Genomic DNA, 17,192 nt, shown 5'->3' on the forward strand with positions numbered 1-17,192 from the left:
AGACTTCATGCTGGAGTTAAATCTTCAAGAAGAGCATGAAGGTATTTCCCATAGGTATAGGGGCTGAGACTTGATGCTGGAGATTCATCTTCAAGAAGAGCATGAAGGTATTTCCCATAGGTATAGGGGCTGAGACTTGATGCTGGAGTTACATCTTCAAGAAGAGCATGAAGGTATTTCCCATAGGTATAGGGGCTGAGACTTGATGCTGGAGATACATCTTCAAGAAGAGCATGAAGGTATTTCCCATAGGTATAGGGGCTGAGACTTGATACTGGAGTTACATCTTCAAGAAGAGCATGAAGGTATTTCCCATAGGTATAGGGGCTGAGACTTGATGCGGGAGATACATCTTCAAGAAGAGCATGAAGGTATTTCCCATAGGTGTAGGGGCTGAGACTTCATGCTGGAGTTAAATCTTCAAGAAGAGCATGAAGGTATTTCCCATAGGTATAGGGGCTGAGACTTGATGCTGGAGATTCATCTTCAAGAAGAGCATGAAGGTATTTCCCATAGGTATAGGGGCTGAGACTTGATGCTGGAGATACATCTTCAAGAAGAGCATGAAGGTATTTCCCATAGGTATAGGGGCTGAGACTTGATGCTGGAGTTACATCTTCAAGAAGAGCATGAAGGTATTTCCCATAGGTATAGGGGCTGAGACTTGATGCTGGAGATACATCTTCAAGAAGAGCATGAAGGTATTTCCCATAGGTATAGGGGCTGAGACTTATGCTGGAGATACATCTTCAAGAAGAGCATGAAGGTATTTCCCATAGGTATAGGGGCTGAGACTTGATGCTGGAGATACATCTTCAAGAAGAGCATGAAGGTATTTCCCATAGGTATAGGGGCTGAGACTTGATGCTGGAGATACACATGTACATGTAGGATTGTGATTGTGACCAGCAATTGTTTTTCAGGATTGATAACCATCAGCATTAATCGCATTTAGTGGCAAATGGATTGTGCGTTCAATTTATGTCACAAGCTCAGTGTAGAAAAAAATTGGGAATTTACACCTACAGTGATTAACCCCCTTCAGATCAACTGATGATATAGTTTTTCGAGGATCTTGAAGTTGGGTTTATGGCATGTCATGCAACACACCTTGGATTACTGCCCATAACAAATATTGGCATTGCTACTTAAAGCTGGAAATCATTGGCCAACCATGCATTGATTAAAACTGGGTCCACTTTCACAGCAGAAAATATGTTTTAAGCAGTGGTCAATTATTAAGGGATGGGTTTCATAGGACACAAGCTAAACTGAAGTGAATATCAGGGATAGTGGCTTGCACTTACCTTTTTTTTTGCCCAATATCAGAAAAAAAAGTAGCTTGAAGACACTGAGTGAACCCATTGCCTGTTTATAGGTCAACACCTTGTCCATACAAGACATCGAAGATGAGCCTTTGCAGTTTAAACTGATTGAGCGAGGAGGAGAGAAGTTCTTGATCCAGACGCAGACACCAGAAGAGAAGAGTACTTGGTTTCAAGAGATACGAGATCTGTTGAATCAGCAGCAGGACTTCTTACGAGGTAAGAACAAGAGTGAGGAGGAAGAGGTAGGGCAGCTCTCGGAAGTCTAGGAATCTCAAGAAGGTTAGATAGGAGTTTGTTAATTCATCTTTGGTTTTTTAACTTTCTTCTGCAGCATTACAGTCTCCAATACAATACCAGAAGGGTCTGGACTCTACCGACAAGAAAGGGTAGGCTGGAGCTTTTCTTTCATCTTCAAATGGATATTGAAACTACCGATTTGTTTGTAGATGTTGCAGTTGACAAGAAGAAGTAGCATCAGAAAACTTTGTTGCCTATCAAGTAGACCCGATGGATTAGACCATACCAAATTATCTGTTTCTGTATTAATATGCATTTCTGTCTTTACTCTACTTCTTTTTTCTTTACTTTGATTTCCTACATATATTTCATTTCTTCTGGAAATCACTTTCTTCTTGATGAGTCTTAATGAAAGTTTTTTAGGAGATTAAACGTCTATCAAAAAGGCCTTTCAGAAAAAGCAAAGTGTCTCTGTTAATTTCTGTCAACAGACCAGAACCAGCCCCTCCAGCCAAAGCTTCATCAGCTAGCAGTATGTTCTCCAAACTACGCAAGTCCAACTCACAGACAAGTGACCAGCCCGCCTCCTCACTTCAAAAGCAGCACGCCCTCTTCAGTAGTCTTAAAAGCCATCGTAAGAACCAGACAGCACCGGCCGCCATCTCGCTGGCTGAGTTAAAGGATAAAGAGAAGGCAGCCAAGAAGAAACCTCTGAGCGGGCAACCTGAGGAGCCTACATCCCCACCTGTCCTGCCCACACAGCCAGAAGACAAGACTGAAAAAGATGGACTCAAAACTCAGAACCATAAGAACTCATGTGAGAAGGAGAACCAGCAAAGTGGCTCACCCTCACTGCGCAAGAAGTTCTTTGACGGGTTGTTTCACTCGTTCCGACCAAGTAAGTCCAGGGACACGTCCCCGATGGGATCCAAAGAGAGTTTGAAGGGAGGCAAGGAAACAGGGTCATCCAAGGAGAGCATAGACAAGAATAGTAACAAATCATCCCCGCTGTCAAGCAACGTGGATCTAGCAGGTGCATCACCTCTGGATCAGGAATCCGATGCACAGAGGAACTCTAAGAGTCCGCTCAAACGAACTCAGAGTGCACGAGATTCTGTACCTACTAAATCCAGCCAAGGTGGATCCACAGGATCACTGACCTTGCCTAAGAGTGGCACACCACCACCACCCCTGGATACCACACCAAGCCCAGTTGGGCTAGCAGCTCCCCCGCCAAGCAGGGAAGGGGTCTCCCCAAGATCCAAGCGAGCCTCCACAGGGTCCATCCAAAAAGACCAAGAGCTAGGCGCCAGTGGGAACAGGAAGGTATCGTTAGACTCGTCACCCTACCGGAGTAGAAATATTGTTGAAAACAGAGCAATGGAGGCCTCTGGAGCAACGCAAAATCGACTCAGCTACACATCTGTGTCCAGTGCTGAAGGAGATGATACATTTGTGAGTGCCCCCTAAGAAATTTAATCATTGTCTTAGTAAAATAACCATACACTTTGAGCCAAGGTAAAGCCCAAGAAGGAAGTCACTGTTAAATTTGGATACCACCAGCTTAAGGCTATATAGAGCAACTGCTGATGTTTCAGATCCAAAGGTGTCAGTTTCCGTTGTTCAACCTCAAATGGATGAAGTCAGTGTAAACTATTTCATCAAACAGCCCAGCTGTTGATGCATTAAATTGGAGCTGGAGATACTCTGCCCTAGACAGGTGGATAGAGTTGACTGATTGGCAGACATGACTGAACTAGAATGGTGCACTCCAGTGATCATTACAACTAACAAGATTAACATACCTCTGTCTTCAGTAGTGTTTCTTCATCGGCTCAAAATGATCACGTGAGAAAAATACATAAGTTAACGTCACACTGATTGGTGGAAATTGCATTAGCTAGGTTTGCACAATGCAATGCGCACACACAAGAGTGAATGAAAAAGAGATATGAGAGATATGAAAAAAAAAACAATTGATGACCGCTGTGATGTGGGATATGAAGTATGGAACACTTTTGAGTAGGCATAGGGCCCTTGGCTTGTCCTCACGCACTATGCATCCCTTGGGTGTTCAAAATGTTATATCCCATATGACAGCAGTCAACAACTATTTTGTAGATTTGTACCCAAACTTGAAGCCTTGTAAATGTCACTTTCAACTCAACAGGTTGAGTCCACATGCATGTCTCCAATCATCTCCAACTACACGGCAGTAAAGGAAGATGAAATCACGGTTACCAAGGGTGACATGGTGCAGATTCTGGCTGCCAATCAGCACAACATGTTCTTGGTTCATCGAGCCTCTTCGCAAGACTCACCAGCAGCTGAGGGTTGGTTGCCTGGTCGTGTCCTGGGTAATACAAAGGATCTCCTAGGAAACCAAGGAAGCTCTCCTACACAAGCTGATCCCACTTCTGCCACCAGCAGTGAAACAACCCCGAAGTAAGGCAACTCACCTCTTTGTGTTTGAGAAACCTACCTTCTACCCTTCCCCCTTGTTGACATTTTCTCAAATTTCATCTCCCACCACCACCAACACAGCCATCTTGAACTCACACCAGTTCTTTGATCTCACAACAGCAACAATAAAAATCCTCTGAAATGTTTCTAGACTTCAACTATTGTTTTCAAAAACCAAACTGAGTGGAGGAGACTAGTAGCTTTGTTGTTTGGACATGCTGTTGGATCTTCTTTGCTATGAATCTGATCCAGTACTAATATAGTCATATGGTTTGAAGTGTGGTGTTTGAATGGATTTGGGCCAGTCAGGGAAGCTAATTGTTGTCCCGAGACATCAGAGAGGAAAAGAAGTGTGAAAAACAACAAATGTTGTCGGTCATTCCTCTAACGTTTTAGGAAAATCTTAAAGGCAAGCATTTTTTACAATTTGAAGAAACAAACCTGCCAGTGTCTTTGATTTTCTTTGCAGAAATATGGCAATGTTCTCAAGTCGTTGCAATACATTCTTTTAATGTTGCATTTTGTATTCTAAGTTTGGCTCTGATCTTATCCCATTTTTTTTTAATTGTTGACACAAGTTCAAATTTCAGATTAAAACAATTGAAACTAAGTACTAAAAACTTGATAGCCAAAGTCAAATATTGCAATAGCTGTTGGGGGAATTAATTGATTGGAAAAAACTTTTTGGTTACTTTTTACATTGAAGGAATGACATGATGAAATCAGTTAGCAGAATACAATGATTAGTTTAGCTGCTGGTAGAAAGCTCCTTAGTTGTCTCGTGTGACTTACGCTTTTTGAAAACAAACACAAAGAGAAACAAGTTTCCTGCTTGGCTCTAAACTATGGTGTCTGGCTTCCCTTAGCTCTTACAACTAAATCTCAAGACTAATTATTAACAACTTCAAATTCCAACTGTTATATATTTTATTGACCTAAGTCTGGCTGCACGGTTGTTGGTTGCCCTTTGGAACAACAAAGAAAAAAGACCAAAATTTCTATGTTATGTTTTTTAACATAACATGTTATTGGATGGCGCTTTTTGCTTGACAAAAATAGTGAATTCTGTATTTGCAAATTTCCTATTGCTTGACAGAAGCTCAAATAGTTGAGCTCAACCATTGTAGACTGGCATTGAGAATCATTTCCCATCAAATAAAAACCATCAAACCCATCCAGATTTCCAAATTTCTATCAGATTTTCAGACTAGTCTACAGTTTTGTAGCCTGGCTTTGACAAAATGGGCTTTGTATTTTTTTCATCATAGTTCGTAACGAAACATCTCATCTTTCTTAGAAATGAACTTAGAGTTGAACCTGAAATGTTAAAGCCAAACGCATGTTTTTGTTTTTGTTCTGTCCCATTTTTCACATCATAAGCATTTCAACAAAATCATGTTCTTCCATCCATGAAAATTCCATCCTAAAAACCAAACATTGTGTCAATTTGAATCATTTCAAGAAAAGTCCATCAAATCTCTTCATATACCACAGGCTTCATCAGATAATTGTTCTTGGGAAGATAATTGTTCTTGGGAAGGAGGTTGAGGGAGGGATTGCCAAAACATTGGAACCTCTCTGCAGACCTACTGTGTGGTTGTCTCATTGTTAAATTGTTCTAGTAAAAGAGGAAAATCCTGCTAGAATGTAAATTGAAAAGCAAAGCAAAATGAATATGTTGAATTTTGTTGAAGGACCAAAACATCAAGATGCATTTTATGAAACATTGGGGACAAAACTGGAAGTGAAAAATCCTCCTCAGTGAAAAAGTATCAGGGAAATATGATGGAAAGATTTTCACCCATACTTTAAGAAATTACAGTTCTCAATGTCAGTTGAATCTAAGTCTAGGATTTTTTCCTATGGCATATTAGCATAAAAACTTTGGGGAGACAATCTAGAGACTTGTTGATTCTTTAAAAATACATTTTTGATAATACAGGGTATAAGAAAACACCACTGCAGCTTAGTTTGTGAAATGATTGGGTTTTTGCCAATGATAAATTTGCCTGCTACTGCTTTAAAAACAGACCTACGATATTCCCTGGACACAGGCAATTTATGCAAGAAACTGCAAATGTTTATACAAATTGTCCTTGTTGTCCTATTATATTTTATTTGATTTTTCATTTAATCAATCAATTTTAAAACCCAAAACTTTTCCATGTTTGCAATCGAGATATCTGAGATTTAGGTTTAATTTTGTTTAAATGAACATTAAGAATGAAGCTTATCAAACTTAGTAATGCAGAAAGTTACTTGAACCACGAATGTAATTTTTGTTTAAGTTTTAAAAGTACTTTTATCATTGTAAGTTGTTTGAAAGCAAATACATGTGTTAATTGGGGAGGGACAGTCCTATTCATAGCTTTGGATTGAACTGTAAATCCTAAATATTAGTACCATATGTAAAAATATTTTAGAAGTCATTGTAGCTATATGAATAAGATAAACACTAATGTTAAAGTAGTCTTTCATAAACCGGTTATACCACGGCTGACGTGCAATTTTGGCCAAAAACTATAAGACATCAGGAAGCAGTGTATGATAACGTTGTAAAATTATCCATGTACTGTGCATCTCATGAATAAACAGTGGTGATTGTTGGTGTTTAGAACAGTCCTTTTATTAGTTGTAAACCCAGTACATTGCTGAGGTTTTTAAACACCAGTCAACACTGTTGATATTTAGGAAACAGTACGCCTGATAAAATGTAAGTGTATTCTCGGAACTGTGTATTTTTACAATGTGTGCACTGGATTGCTCTTTGAAAAAACTGTAATCTTTGATGTAAGTGCTGTGACATCTGTCAATGTGTTACCATACTTTCACCCTCTTTTTTCAATGGTATGGTCACTGTTAATTAGGAATTAATAAATGATTAAATTCAGACTCTACTGTGATGTTACCAGACACCTGTCTTGAGTGTAACAGCCCGGTACCACCAAACACTGTGATACACTTGGCATTCTACTTTCATCTTGTAGTTTGGAGATGTTATTAGCTCAGTGAGATGTGTCTTGTGTGATAAACTAAGAGATACAGGGAGTGATAGATGGTGACAAAATCGCGATGGGGAGAGATGGTAAGAGAGAACATTCTTTAATACATGTTACAGTTCAGAAGATGTATAAAAATATATTACCTGTACCTTTAATATGGCTACCTGGCCTTTCTTACATAGTTTTAAATTTCCAGGTGCATAGAAGACCTACATAAATGCTGGGATATATCAAGTTCACCCCACTGGCTTGTACAATTACAGCTTGATGTATTTCGTAGGATAGAATTCCACTTCATCTCATTGCACTGTACGTCACTACTTCCAATATTTGCCGTATTTCTTCACATCAGAGACTTCATTGGTACACCTGCTAGCTCATTTGTGCTCCCAGTGAAAGATTTACCTGAAATTGACACCTGCTTGGTGTTAAATGCAGCTAATACATCAGAAAAGCTTGTTTGGTTTGGCCTACTGATTCCTCATCGAAGGTCAGTATTTTTGTTGAAATTTATAGTTGAAATTAGAATTCAAGATGAAATACATTTTTTATAATGTGTACAAATACAAACTAGTCTTTCTTCATTATGTAGGCCTGGCCTCTGCATGAAGATTAACCTAGATGTATGTCGGCAAATGGTAGGAAGACAAAGTCATCTTTTTTTAGATCAATCAAAAAGGAACGTATACCTTATGATATTCATTTGCCATGATGAAGGGACAGACAGATTTTTTTCTGTGTTTTACTATATGTAAATATGTAGCAAAGAGGTGCTGTAGAAAGACTCTCTTATTTACAACACGTTGTGAGTGATGGTGTCTTGTGTGTCCTCTCTTGCCTGTGTTGGTAAAGTTTCTCTGACACGTCAGGTTGGACTAGTTTGGCATCAACTACTTTGCATTATTTATATGCAAATCTGTGACTCTCCGAAGGTGTAGATATGCAAATGTGAAAATGATTCACTATGATATAATTGAAGTGTCACTTTGTTTCTAAGTAGCCGTGGGAGAGGTTTCCGAATGTGGAAATAACCCCTAAAGACAATTCTACGCATTTTGGAAAGCATCAGAGTTTGAATTGCAAACTTACTCGCAGTTCAATTTCACGATGACTTTCTTTGAAAAAAACAATCAAAAAACAAAACAGTTGTCTTTTTTTTAAGAACAAATTAGTCTAGCTGTCCATACAAAGGCAACCGATGAAATATGTGAAGTTTGTATTTGTACGAAACTTAGAATGATAAACTAAGTACAGATAAGTTTACTATGATAAATTAATCTTGATGTAAGTGTTGAAGTTAGCATTCAAATGTGTGGTGGTGAAGTGTATAAAAACAAACAATGTTGAGAGACGTGAATGAGGCAGTACACTTATCTCTAACTTATTGACACTGTAATCTACTATGTAACTATTACTATTGTTATTAATATTGTTAAAAAAATACTATTGAAGTCTGTGTAAATGCTTGTTATTACTTCTACAGAGGGTTAAACTAGAGCATGTAAGGTGAACTTTTTTGCCCAGAGCTAAGTGGCAAGGAAAAATAAATTGTCTTAATTACATTGATTCCTGCTTCTGACTTCATTTTTCATCATAACAATATATTCATTAGATTGCTATTAACCTCTGAATTTATTTTGACATAAGTCTTGAAATGCAGAGTTATGCCCAGTTGTGGCATTCTGTAGTGTACTTGTGAAAGAACCTTAACCATTGTCCACTAGTCAATCATTTGGGCCCCGGTGGTTAGCAGTTTGTTTCTGCATTTACATGTACCTAGGCTGAAATTGAAGCACTTAAAAGCAAAACAGTTATATTAAAAGGTTAACATTAGTTGCTGTGCTTCTGATGAAGAAAACAACTGTCTATTTTTTTTACTTTCAAGTTTTTCCTGTGATTACAGCATGAGTGAAATTACCTTCACATCAGAAATGTTTTCAGTCATATGTCGTATGTGTAGGTAGCAGTTTTACTAATCTCAATATCAAATATCTTGCTCAAGAACACAAGAATTGATGATGTAACCATCTGACCTGTTCTTCTCAACTGGTGATAGCACAGCAATTTGCATGTGAAGAGGCTACAAGTGTTGGTTGTGGCACTGGGATGTTCCACTCAACATTCAATCTTTATATTGGGGAGAATTCTTCCCTGGTTACCCTGTAATACTGGGAACCAGCCAGATGACACCTTAACAGAATTTCTGATCAAGAGTACTCCTGTACTGCGAGGGATTGACGTCTTCTTCCTCACACAACAAGATCAACAAGACGAGCAGTTGTATCAAACTAAAGCAATGTTTAACATTACAGTAGTGCCATCATCTTCAGGAGTTAAGTATTTACCTGTATTGTTTTTGGCTGCATTGGTTTGTGTTGTGTATGAAAGGTTTATTTTCTGCCAACAAGAGATAGAACTCTGGTAAGATATCTTTTTTTATTCATGTACTGCACATTCCATGCTTGAGTAGAAACAATCCATGTAGCTTTGCACTGGTTTAGTTTCTTTGCTTTCCATTTTTTTTGGACGTGTATGTGGTAGTTTGTGTGTTTGCAGTAACCACTTGCCGTTAACTGTTCATGTATTGCTTGTGTTATGCCTGCCAGTGGGCTAAAAAATAGACGAATTGCCTGTGTTCTTTGCTTTAACATGTCTTTAACCTAAGTCCATTCATTTGTGTCTGTTCGATATGGGAAGGGGGGGGTTGGTGTTGTGAAAAGCACAGGTTGTGGGGAAATGGGAAAAATGTAATGTATGTTGGGAAATTGCTTTTGTATGAAAGATATAAAAGATATGCATGATATTGCAGTTTGAATGTGTTTCAGAACTGGTACGCATGTGCTCTGAAACAATGCGGTATCGAAAACTGTTGAAGTGGGAAATGAACAGATTAATGATAATTTCAGATTATAAACACTTAAATGTTCACTTGACTGATGACAAAGTGAAGCTGTGATAAGCGCACAATGATTGGCATTGACTGCCCAGAATAATTCATAGGCAACAAACACTGAGATTGCTGACTCCTTATGAATACTGGCAATGTTACTTATTATTTGGTTCCAATTATTGATACAGGAAGCATGTAACAGTGGTCAGCACTTTTCTGACTGTAGGAATAGTGATCCACTTCCTGGAATGAATTGATCCAAGTATTGGTGCCATTTTGTCATTTTCACCCGCCTGATGATCTCCAACCTGACCTAACATTCCACATTAGAGTTAGTCCATTCTCCATTTATAATATGCATGATTTAAGTAGTAATTACTAACTAAGCATCAATATGAATAGATCAAAAACAGTAAATTGGATGCTACCTACGGATGGTTTCGATGTAATGATAATTGAAGAGTAAGATCTTCAGTTTTATATTCTGAGAGTTATGTTTCTCATTCACATGAACACTTTACACAAAGCACCCCTATGTTTGCCTGAGACTGTAAGGTAGGTTGTCAGTAGCAGTAGTGTTCATTTTCAAGTTACCAGTCAAATGTTTGTATGGCTATAAGATTCCTTCAAGTGTATGAGGTATTCCAAGATGAAGATGAGAATTTCACCGTCAGTTTTTCAGGACTTGCACAACCTTTTTCTTGAAATAAATCCTAACATGAACTTTTCCTACATAAATTGACATAGTTAACACCAACTAATTTCATCTCATATTCATTCAGATATGGGCCATCGTGATTTAGTACTGGGAAATTAACACCTTCAACTCTCTTAACATATACTCAAAAAAGAATCCACTTTCAGATTCCAACAGTCTGGGTCATACTGAGTTTGGAATCTGTAAGTGTGTGACACAAACTGAAGGAGAGATTGTTTTCACTCCGCATCTCCCACAATCCTTTGCAGTCAGCCATCTTTTGATGTCAGGCTAAGACTGAATGATGTGTTTTATTGTAATGGCTGTGGCTTTTTTACCATAGCATGAAGTGGTGAGTAGCCATAGCTGGGAGTAGTTTTGGCAATTGACAAGAATGTCTGGTTTTTGACATGACATCAAAGATGGTGCATCAAAGAGATTCATGGGAAACGTGGTGTCAGTGCAAATGATCCATTGGGATCAAGGCTGGAATGGTTAAACAGAGAAGCAGGGTAGTGTTCAGTAACACAATCAGTAAGCCAGTTTTGGGCCATACCTACACACCTCCTGAAGCCAAATCCGGCGAACAGAATTAGAGGCCATTACTGGGGGGCCATCCTGTTGGCATGTAGGTGCTACACTCATGTTACATTCTTCTTTGACCAACTGTGTGTACATGCGCTCAAGTTAAAATTCATGGGTGAGTGTGATGGTCCCGGAGGAATGCTGTCTCTTTGGATTTGTCTATATAGCCCTCATTATTGAAGGTCGGCAGGAATGACACCCATTAGGTTACTGAATTTGAAGACATCAGACTAAGTGCCTAAGGAATATATTACCATGATTGTATTTGAAAGCTTTGGCAACAATATCAGGCCAATGTTGATAAAAAATACTTTGATACTTTTCTCAGGAAAACATCTTCATGGCATGAGGCATTTCGAATCCGCCGATCAGGTCACAAGTCAGATCGGAAGGAGAAACATTTCCTGCCTAAGATGAGATCCTGGACAGGATCTGACAGTAGCATGGATAGCAGCAAAGGAAGTCATCAGCGAGAAAAGGATTCCAAAGGATCTAAAATAGCCGCCAAGGTAAGCAGACTCAACTGACTTAAAAATACAACTGGTTGTAAGAGAATATTTGTAGACCCACACAGCTTACTTGAATTTAAATTCATGTAATAAATTTTGTGTTATTTTTAGCTTTTTCGGCTAGCTAACAGCCAAATTGTGTGTGTGTGCCCCCCCCCACAAAATTGCCAGTGCTCCCTAGGTGCCCCCTACTAAAAAAATGGATGAATAGATATTGAACAAGGCTAACAAAAACTTGCCCTCCCCCAAAAGCACACCACTGAAAGCAGGTTACCCCCCCATAAGATGCTGGTGTCCCCTTTGTGCCCCCTCACTAGTAAAATCCTAGCCATACCACTGGTTGAAACCTTGCAGATATCTAGAAAGGGAAGTGTTGTAGACGGAAATTGACTTGATGTGATGATGACCTTATGATGAGGTTCTCATCAGGTGACAGGTCATATGACATTAAAGGTAAACACTTCAAAGCACTATAATTCCTGAATTGTATGTAGGATTGTATTCAAACCTTGCTGATATCTTGAACAGGAAGTTATTGAGACAAATATTGACCTGATGTGGTGATGACATAGTGAGGGGCAAGTCAAGTGATATTACAGGTGCACAATTAAAAGCACTATGTCCAATTGGGTTGAAACATAGCAGAAAGCTAGAAAAGGAATTGGTATAGATGAAAATTGACCTCATGTGAAGATGATGTCATCAGATGCAAATTAAATCCTAATCATCATGGTTGATGTGACATCATTAAAGGTGCGGTATAGTTTTCTCCATTGGTTTTATACATAATTTTTGTTTGAGCCTTGACTTCAGCTTGGTACTTGAGGAAACGCTTATATAATACTCATTTTTAACATGAACAAAGACTGTTTATCTGACAGCCGATACAGTGTGTTTGTCTGCTGACAAATGCATCTCTAGTTTTGGGTTTTATTTCTTTTCATTGATTTGTGTAGTAAATACCCACTACAGGATGCAGAAAACACATATAAATGTCTTGAAGTTTAGTGTTGTGGGCCAGCTTGACTCCACTGGAGGTTTTAACCCCATATTCAAACTTTGACTTATACATCAACTCAGGACCAGATTCAACTTCACATTTGTACACATTTGTGAGTTGTCATCTAGTCAGTCACCTAGTCTCAAGTCTAGTGAGAAGCTGTTTGAATTAGCAGGGACACAATCATTCCTTTGTCATCATCCATTCCCCTTTGTAGTGATGTGACTTGTTAATAACTGGATCAAATCCTTCGCATTGATGTATGTCAGTTTTATGATGTTCAGACTGAATCTCATGGAGTGTCAGGAGGAGATCAAATTTCCCTATGACACATTGTTGGCGCTGCATTTCTTTACACATATTTGACAGTTCTCCGCCCCCTTGCTAAGTTTCACAGTTCAAAGTGGCCCATCGTACAAAGTTTATCTGCCAAAAGCTTTTGTCCTGTAGTTACAGACAATGAAAGTTGTGCAATTTGCATTGTTCACGTATATACATATTTTCCAGAAAATAATCAAGAAGATTTCAGCCTGCTTGTGGAATGGTGGATCATATATCTAAAAACCAACTGTATACAAGTTCAGAATTTCTGTTCTTTGCACAATGTGAAGGAGAACTGTACCCTCCCCTTTCCTGCCTTAGCCCCACCTCCTTCCATTGAGGTACATGTAGCCATTTGTAATCCAGCTTCTTTTCCTTTTTCTGGTTTACAGCTACTCTATCCACACGTTGTCTATGAATGTAAGTATCACCTCTCAAATTTCCTTTTCATTTGTGTTTTGTTTTCTTATTTGGAGTCATCAGTTCTATGAACTTTGAACTCTAGAATCAGCGCATTAAAATCTAAATCCACTGCAGTGGCAGTAACATTTCACATTCTTTCCTTCTCAGCTGCCCCAGAGTTCTCTAGCCCCCTCACCAATCTGACAATCAACGAGGATGACGACCTCGTCTTGACCTGCCAAGTGTTTGGCAAACCAACGCCCACCATAACCTGGGAAGGCCCGCCCACCTCAGCTCCCCTCAGACGAGACCATCGGGTCCGGATGGTAGAGAAAGAGAACGGGATTGTTCGTCTGGAGATTTCTAGCCTCCGAAGTGAAGAGAAGGGAGAATATTCGTGCATAGCTACTAACAGTGTGGGTTCACAGACATGTACTGCACTGGTAACTGTCAGAGGTATGTACATGTATGATTGCATCAAACTTTTGGTTTTTTATGCTAATTAAAATTTCCATATTCATGAGCTACAATGTGATGTCATCTAAAGTGGAACAGTAGTGGCTCCAAAGCTCTGTATGCAAATGTGTATCACTCTTTTTTACATTGTCTTGGAGTATTAAAGTCTCTTTTTATTTGTTTATCGGGTCAAGTTGCTTGTTTGGACGAGCGTACAATGGCAAATATTTCTTCAAAACTTTTGCACTTTTTCTTTTGCACTGTTGACAAGTAATGTTTGGATGAAAGGATTGTCTAAGAATGAAAAAATTACCACCCTTGGAAATATTTAGATCTTATCAGTGTTGTTGTGAACACAGTGTAACCTCTTAAATTACACAAGGAACGCAAGTGTGAACACACTGATGAAAAACTTGGCCCGTGGAAACAGCTCTCTCCAGAACTTGAACTTGAACTGTTTATTCGCCACCCTTAATGATGGCAGCCCATTCCAAGTGCCAAGTCAGCGGTTCGCTACAATGGATAGAGAAATAGAAGTACACCTTATGTAGCAATACATGTACATAAACCTTAGGCAAATCCATTATGATGAAATAAAGAAACGGTTGACTACACATCCCTATGAATAAATTTACCCTTACTATGTGCCCCCATAAACTGCCTTACTGTGTAAATGCCAAATGACCACGTGACTTATGATATAAGTACTTGTACATGTAAATCCGAGCAGTAGGGTAATACATGAACCCAGTAATAACGGCCCTTCATAATTTACTAGCGTTACAATGTCCCATTATTCCTCCCAAATTAACCCCTTTTTCTCCAGATGACCCTTAAGCTTATTCTAATATCCCTTTGTGACACATAATATGGCAGAATTCCTTTGTCTTACCAACTGTTGCATTCCTGGGGGTTTACTTAATGAAAGGAAAGATGTCGCTCATGTACGTAGTGGATCATCGAGTGGAAGAAGCAAACGGTGCATTTCACTAATCACCCGAAAGAGGGCGCTATAACAGTTTTACGCCACTACACACAGGATAATGTGTTTGTAAACAAGTTGAGCTGAATATCCACTGCAAGTTTCCTTTAAAACAGCATCAAAATAATAATCCAGGCAAGACAGGTTTTCGTGTTTCAAAATTAAAAACTTTCTTAATTCACGAAGAGGATTAAAAACATTCAAACCCATCATTTGTTAGATGTGGCATCACCACCATAATCAATCAATTTTCTATTAATTTTAATGTTAATGAGGGTTTCAGTTTTCTGTCCTAGCAGAATTTTTCTTAACCATATGCTGCCTTGTTTAATTTGAAGTTGCATGATGTATACCCGGGTGATTTTCAAAATTTTCCATTTTCAAAATTCTTCAAAAATTCATAACTTCATTTACTGGTTGTTAACTCCAACATCAGTGACTTTCTGGTGGCAACTCTAATCTGACAGACAACATATTTCAGCCAGGCCTGCGCCTTGTAAAAAGAGCCCAGATTGTGTGGTGTTATGTAATTTTCTTTTGTTCCCGAAACTGGCACATTGTGCTGCTAGCGTCTTTTCAATACAGGCCACATTAGCGTGCAGTGGTATTGTATCACTCATCACTGGAGTGCTGGAGAGCTTTTTTCCCCAGTGGTAATCCACTCACACTGAATGCCACAAACAGTGATACAAATGACAGATTTCCTCCGCTATTGACAACTGAAAAAATGTTGGCAATTCCCAGCAGCTCAGTCTTCTGTTTTGAGTACGGTCTTTTGTTACAAGGCCCAGTTCCCTTTGTCCGATTTCAGGCAGCCCAACTATGCGTATAAAGCCAACGTCTCTGAAACCGGGCTCCCTGGCAGCAACTGGTTAAAAGCAGCTACCGTAGACAGCCTAGAATACAGGCAAAACACAAGAAATGCTGGCTTGTCTGGTTCCCTTCTTTCTTGGACCTTGTATCTCAAGTCACTTATGCCGTAGGATCCTTAGAACTGTTGAAATGTAGACTTGCTGCTAGTTTTACAGATGATAAATTGGTCACATTTCTCATGTCTACTTGTCTCATTTTGCAGGGAAACCTAAACCACCGAGCAATCTAAGTGTGCATGATGTCCGAGCAACCTCTGTTGTCATCAAATGGGATGCACCAGAACGCACTAGACATAGTCCTATTATTGCTTACACAGTGGAATATGCATTGCAAGGTTAGATGCAAATGCTACTAAAATTGATCGTATTCAGCCACTGTTTGAAATAATTATCTCCTGATATTTGTTGGCAATAGAAACAGTCACATTGCTTTCTTCATGATTTCAAGGGGTCATGTTGGCGGAGCACTTCTTTTCACATCCTTCACTTTAGTTCAATTCCAAGCTTGGTCCATGTGTGGATTTGGGTTTTCAGTCCCAAATGATCCGGTGGGTTTTTTCTCAGGATATTCCTCTGGGGTTTTCCTCCCACCTCTAAATTGTAACTGCTTCTCATTGTCTCCTCTCTACAGTGTTTTAGGCATATGAGCTACAGTACCTAAGGTTCTTTTGAGGACTCCTCAGTATCATAACATTCATAATTGACATGATTGATAAATACTAGAGCTAACATGAATGTATCCGCCTCTAGCAGAAGCACCCCCTCAGTGGTTGAAAAGAGTTTTCCTTATGTTGGTAGCAATGCTACTATGACATTTGCATTTCATAGTCGTTCGTGAACCAACAAAGTGCAGTTTGGTAAAGGACCCTCCGTTGGTCCAGCTCAAGGCGCATATTGTCTCCTGCTGCGATTGATCTGTAATATAACTAGAAATGTCCTGAAGAAACTGTTGCTTGTATCTGCTGATTTTCAACAGCATTAGAGCCACTGGCATGGCAGAGAAGCAAATGTGATGTGATGTTCAGACATCACAGAAATATTCACCATGTGGATACGCAAAAGTTGAAGACACTTCAACTTCTTTGAATTTGTTCGCAGTACATAATGTCAAATTTACAATTGCATTCACTTTCATTGTGAGATAATGAAACGAACTGTATTCAGTCCAGTTGTTGTTAATAAAATGAAGAGGAAACTATCAGCAAATCTTTTTTTTCTTCAAGGAATGAAAACGCTGAAGTGGCAAATCGCAGCTGCCTATGTCACTGACCTCTTCTTCAGGGCAGATGACCTCAACCCAGGGTCAAGTTATTACTTCCGGGTCAGTGCTAACAACGATGTTGGGATCAGCTTGCCAAGTGAGGCCTGTGAAGTCACCACATTGTCATCCGACTTAGGTAGAAAACAAGCTTCTTCAAGTTCTTGATAATTTTTTTCTCCTCCAAAAT

The 17,192-nt window shown here is 39.1% G+C and overlaps 1 protein-coding gene and 1 long non-coding RNA gene across 9 annotated transcripts in view; one reads left to right on the top strand and one right to left on the bottom strand.

The window, feature by feature from the left end:
- The window catches only part of LOC147799757 (uncharacterized), a 108,079-nt gene that overhangs the window by 80,992 nt on the left and 9,895 nt on the right, over positions 1-17,192 (bottom strand). The window lies entirely within an intron of this gene.
- Positions 1-17,192, top strand: part of LOC110981066 (triple functional domain protein-like) — an 85,096-nt gene that overhangs the window by 60,525 nt on the left and 7,379 nt on the right. For all 7 annotated transcript variants that reach the window (XM_087134256.1, XM_087134259.1, XM_087134255.1 and 4 more), the window contains 9 exons: positions 1,379-1,544; positions 1,660-1,714; positions 2,057-3,020; positions 3,736-4,010; positions 11,531-11,711; positions 13,425-13,452; positions 13,603-13,890; positions 15,948-16,079; positions 16,968-17,141. In XM_087134256.1, coding sequence (XP_086990382.1) covers positions 1,379-1,544; positions 1,660-1,714; positions 2,057-3,020; positions 3,736-4,010; positions 11,531-11,711; positions 13,425-13,452; positions 13,603-13,890; positions 15,948-16,079; positions 16,968-17,141 — 2,263 coding nt within the window. The remainder of the gene's footprint in view (positions 1-1,378; positions 1,545-1,659; positions 1,715-2,056; positions 3,021-3,735; positions 4,011-11,530; positions 11,712-13,424; positions 13,453-13,602; positions 13,891-15,947; positions 16,080-16,967; positions 17,142-17,192) is intronic.

The sequence above is a fragment of the Acanthaster planci genome, linkage group LG03, assembly GCF_054643075.1.
Source record: "Acanthaster planci isolate LZ-2023a linkage group LG03, COTS_SCS, whole genome shotgun sequence".
In the NCBI taxonomy this organism is placed as follows: Eukaryota; Metazoa; Echinodermata; class Asteroidea; order Valvatida; family Acanthasteridae; genus Acanthaster; species Acanthaster planci.